General features: G+C 40.5%; 1 protein-coding gene across 21 annotated transcripts in view; it reads right to left on the bottom strand.

The window, feature by feature from the left end:
• Lrrfip2 (LRR binding FLII interacting protein 2) overlaps nt 1-5196 on the bottom strand; it is a 103722-nt gene that overhangs the window by 27745 nt on the left and 70781 nt on the right. For 11 of the 21 annotated variants that reach the window (XM_031344283.1, XM_031344262.1, XM_031344268.1 and 8 more), the window contains one exon: nt 3878-3949. The exons of the other annotated variants lie outside the window; for them this stretch is intronic. In XM_031344283.1, coding sequence (XP_031200143.1) covers nt 3878-3949 — 72 coding nt within the window. The remainder of the gene's footprint in view (nt 1-3877; nt 3950-5196) is intronic. 21 annotated transcript variants of the gene reach the window in all.

Below are 5196 nucleotides of genomic sequence, written 5' to 3'. Positions count from 1 at the left end.
AAATAAAATATATTTTTAAGAAAGATTTTAAAAGGCCAACGTGGAAAAATATTCTAATCTTACTGGCATATGTAAATGTTTAAGCTTTGACTATCTATGCCTAGATATTCCTCAAATAAGCATTCATAACCATTGCCAAATCCTCTACTAGTACTTGAATTGGGAAGTACTTGAATTCATAATTGTATTCTTAGTTCACAGTATAAAATGGACAATTAATACGCTGGTCAGTTTGTAGCTGATAAGAGTCCTTCTCCTAGTCTGTGCAATAGTTCTTTCTGGATTGAAGAGACAACTTGCTCCTATTAGGAAATCATAAGCAAAATTAAAACAAAACTGAAGCAAGCACTTATGTCAGACAACTTACGCAATGACAGACACTTTGCTCTTGTTCTCAACATCTCAAATCCTACTTGAGTAAATACAACAAACCTATGTAAAGGCTGAGGTAGTGACCAGCACATGCCAAGGAATTGATTCATCTTTACTGCATGCCACCAAAATCTCAAGTCCTACTTAAAGCAATATGAACTCTCAGAATTGGAAGAATGGAAGCTGCCCGGTGTGCACTGGGCCCTCAAGGACATGAAACCTGAACTATGTCTCCATGTCTCAAAGCTGGGTTTGGTCTGGCTAAATGAAGATTTTGTTGGGCACACTGGTTGCTTACTGAAGCTAGTGACAGCTAAGGGTGCGAAGTTTCTAGTAGCCTAAGGGAACTACCCAGCTGTGCCTCTCAACTTGCAAGAGGAATTTCTGAATTTTACACTTTTATAAGCATGAGTGTTTTTTCTGTCTTGTTAACCCCAAGTGGGTTTTGTTTGTTTGTTTGTTTGTTTGTTTGTTATTTGAGGCAGGTGTTCTAGCTGTGTGGCCCAAGTCACCTTCCTGCTTCAGCCTCCCAAGTACCTGGGGCTTCCAGTGCATGCCATCAAACCTGCTCCAAAGGTGTGCCTCTCTCCTTCCCCCTCTCTTTCTTCTCTCCTTTCTCTCCCTCCCCCTTGACCTCAGTTTGTTTGTATTTGAGACAGTGCTGGCCTTAAATTACTGATCCTCCTACCTCCACATCCTAAGTGCTGGGATTATAAGCATGAGGCACACTATATATACTGTGAGGGCTATTTTTGATTATCAATTTGACTACATCTGGAATTAACTAAAACCCAAGCATCTGGGTACATCTGTAAGGGAATTTTCTTGATCGAATCATTTAAGGTTGGAAGACCCATCGTAAGTCTGGCCCACACCTTCTAGTGGCAGCCTCCATAAAGGACACTGAAAGTGGAAGCTTTGCTCTTGCCTGCATGCCCTCAGTCTTCTGGCAAGTTCAGTCCTTCACTAGCATTACAGCTAACTTCTTTGGGATTCCTGCATATACTGATGACCAACTAAGACATGCAGCCTCACAAACCTAACTACTACTTGTGGCAAGATTTTCCCTGTCCAACTACATTAAAATATTAATGCAGCAGGAGGCCTGTGATTGGACAGGGAAAGGGAGGCAGAGCTAAGAGTTGCAAAGACAGAGAGCATCTCAGGGGACAGAAAAAGCCAAGATGTTTTACTTTTTTGTTGTTGTTGTTTTTTTGAGACAGGGTTTCTCTGTTTCGCCCTGGCTGTCCTGGAACTCACTCTGTAGACCAGGCTGGCCTTGAACTCAGAAATCCACCTGCCTCTGCCTCCCAGGTACTGGGATTAAGGGCGTGCACCACCACTGCCTGGCTGTTTTACTATTTTTAATACAAACTATATACATATATTTTGTTCCACAGCATGGTACTTTTTCAGTGAAAAGACTACTTTTCATGAAAAGCCTATACTCACTAGAATAAAATAAAATTATATTCATTTATTTATCGCTATAATTCTGCATTAAAATTCAATAAGGTATATTTAATAGTTTTTAAATGAGTTTAGTCCTTTATAGAACCAGTAAAAATCTTTTATATCATTTATGGTTTTCAAACTATTTTACTATATTTTCCAGGAAATACTATATACTATCAGTTTTCTGTCTGGCATGAGGAAAACATTCTAATGCTCCTGACTAGAGGAAAGGTGGTAGGGAGTCTGGGACAAACTCTCCACAAGTACACATCCTGATCAAGAACAATGTTCTAAGGAGTGAAGCACACCCTTTTAATAGGCGATGCCATAACACAATGGCCAATCCCAACCAGATACATTGTTGTTGTAACTTTTCTTCCAAATAAATTAATCATTTCAAGGATAATCATTTCTGCAGTCGAGTTCAGTCACACACTGATATGGATTAAGAGAAGGGATCTTATCTGTTCAAATTTCAAATCCTCAAATCAAATTTTTTTTTTCCTTCAAGGAATTTAATCACAGATATAAAATATAAATGAAATGTTTTAAATAAAATAAACAATAAGAAAACCAGTTAGAAATTCTCTGACTCACTTGATTGCTGTCTGGATGTGCTGTTGTATAACACATTAGAGAGTATATATGTACCTACCATACTGAATTTGTGCCCTAATGCAAGGTAGGGAGGATTAAACCTTAAGATTTAGGGCAGTAAAAGAAATGGCCATCAGCTGACTGAGTTCTCCTGGTGTGCACTCACAGCCTCATCTCATGCCCACAGGAGCACACCTCTGCAGGATGAACTCTCATCCTTTTGCTTCCATGTCTTCACTCTGAATTCTGGACATGTTATCTACACACAAGGTTTGACTAGTAATAGAGTTATTTCAGATTATGACAGGAAGGAGTCAGGAAGCCTTGCTCATGAGGCCTATCTGCTATGTGGGAGGGGGAGGGAGGGAGGGATGTGCTGAGTCACCTTTTAGAATGCCTTGCATTCACTCTTATAAATATTTGCTGGTGTTTAGCTAAAACAAACAAACAAACAAACACCACTTTAGTTTTTTCATCATATCCAGCTTGAACTTAATACTGAAATATGGAGGGGGTGGGCATAATCAAATGCCATTTCCAACCAAATGTCTCCCTGACACATTTACAGAGGCAAGTACAGACATCCTTGTTGAGAATACATAAAAGTTATACAAATTGGCCTCCAAATTATTTTTTTTTTAAAGATTAGATCCCTTAAAAAATTTAAATTACATTTGCTATTGTCTATATGCCATGGGGCACACAAGTGGGGGCAGAGGAGAGCCTGCAGGTACCAGTTTGCTTCTACCATGCGCGTTTCAGGGATCCAACTCAGGACATCAGGCCTGCGGCAAGCTACGTACATTACTCACTGAGACATCTTGCCAGTTCCAAATTCATTAAGACACTAAACACATCATCCTTCTTAACTTACATACAGCCAAGAAAAGAATGAGTATGTGTGCTTCAGGCCCTTCTTCTCAGAGGGGCAGACATGCTTCCTCCTTCCCTTGAACCAGAATGGACTTGCTGACAGAATCAGGCAATGTTTTCATTGTGCTGGGAAGAATTTCAAGTTCCAGTTCTCAATAAAAATATCTTTAGAATATTTGTAGGTGTTTGTCTAATGTTGTATGGCTAAGATCCAAGAGATAACTAAATATTTGACAAGTAGTAAAAATTGTAAGGAGCTGAATATGTCAGCTCCAGGCCAAAACAGGATGACCATAAGCTTAAGACCAGCTTGGGCTACACAGAGTCCCTGCCTCAAAATAACAAAAATGCCAAGTTACATTATCTTCTGCTCAGAATACGTCCCCACGAAGCCCTCAGTAAACATCGAAACATCAGCCCAGACTGCAAGCTTCCGTGATGGTGCTGTGCAGGTTAGGCACATGCTTGGAGGACAAACACGGTTAGTAAAGCTGTGAGCAGTGGTTAACAGGACGCTGGGGCCACCGTTACCGACTCTTCTGCAACAGAGCATGCATGGGCTGCAGCAGGAGCCCTGTACCTTCAGTTCCTTAAGCCCCTGCATGTATCTCCCTTCTACATCATGTATCTGGTCCTTCAGGTCATAGATGTCCTGCAGGACACAGGAAGGAACCATCGCAAAAATACATCTCAAAACTCAGAAGAATCACATGAAGACACAACTTGGTTCATCTAAAACTTGAGAAATTAAATATAAAAATACAAGCATCCACCACTCTCAAACCACCACAAGAGGCAAACTCTTCTGATGACAGTGGAACTGGAGAAATTGTCTAGTATCAGTACTTTCTTGGCACTGAATTTTTTTAAAGACAGCATTAGAAAACAGAAGCCAGAATATAAATATATATATTTTAAGATGTATATTAATTCTAACATTTTTAAATTTTATAAATCATAAATATTTTAGCATAATACTTCATTTGTAACTAATAAACTACATAATAAATTAACTGAAAGCAAATTTTACTCTTCATACATAAGTTTCAAAAACATAATACAGTATATACAAGTACTCACTCACTTTTAAATTATATTGGTACTAAGCACATTAACTGGGAGAAAGAGAGGGACATTATATATGATGAGAACAATTCCCAGTGAGAGATTCTGTTCTGAGGACACATCTGAGTGGTGACAAGAGCATCTGCTCCAAAGGTTTCCATAATATTTTTTAAATACAGGCCAAATTTTAAATGGAAAATATTACGTCTTGCGTCCAACCACGTCTTGTAATGTTAAGATGGGCTCTGAGTGCAGCAATGACACAGAATGGATGGTTGGAAACATCCTGCTCTGTGCTCTCCCTGCCTACCTCATTCCCTCTCGGATAGATGTGCTAGCCTTGTACTCACTGATTTATTCAAGAACCACTTTGCTAGAGGCTGGCCCGTCAGGGGTCAGATATTAGGACCTAAAAGCACCTCTTCCTCAGAGGCTATTATTTCAAGGGAAAAAACTACACAGATGCCAAGAACTGTACAGGAGCTGCCTAAGTCCAAGGCTGGAATAGCTTGTCTCAGTGTCCTTCTGTCCCATGAGAATGAAGGCCCTAAAGGCAAGCCTTTTCCTTATGCAAACTGTGACCTCAGCATTTACACCTGGTCAATAGTAACAGCTCAAAGAACTGCACTGCCCTGGTCAGCTCTCCTTCCTCCTACTATCCTAGGACTCCTCGTTTTCTGCCGTCTTGCAATTTCACGAGCCAGGCACCTGCCCCAGTCCACAACCAACCTCTTCTGCTACTCAGCAGCAGAAAGGCACAGCCACAGGCACACAGGCACACAGGCACACAGGCACACAGGCACACCACAGGAACACCACAGGCACACCACAGGC

The sequence above is a fragment of the Mastomys coucha genome, unplaced genomic scaffold (assembly GCF_008632895.1).
Source record: "Mastomys coucha isolate ucsf_1 unplaced genomic scaffold, UCSF_Mcou_1 pScaffold23, whole genome shotgun sequence".
Classification (NCBI taxonomy): Eukaryota; Metazoa; Chordata; class Mammalia; order Rodentia; family Muridae; genus Mastomys; species Mastomys coucha.
The sequence above is the reverse complement of the archived record's forward strand: the minus strand, read 5'-3'. Positions and strand labels throughout refer to the sequence as shown.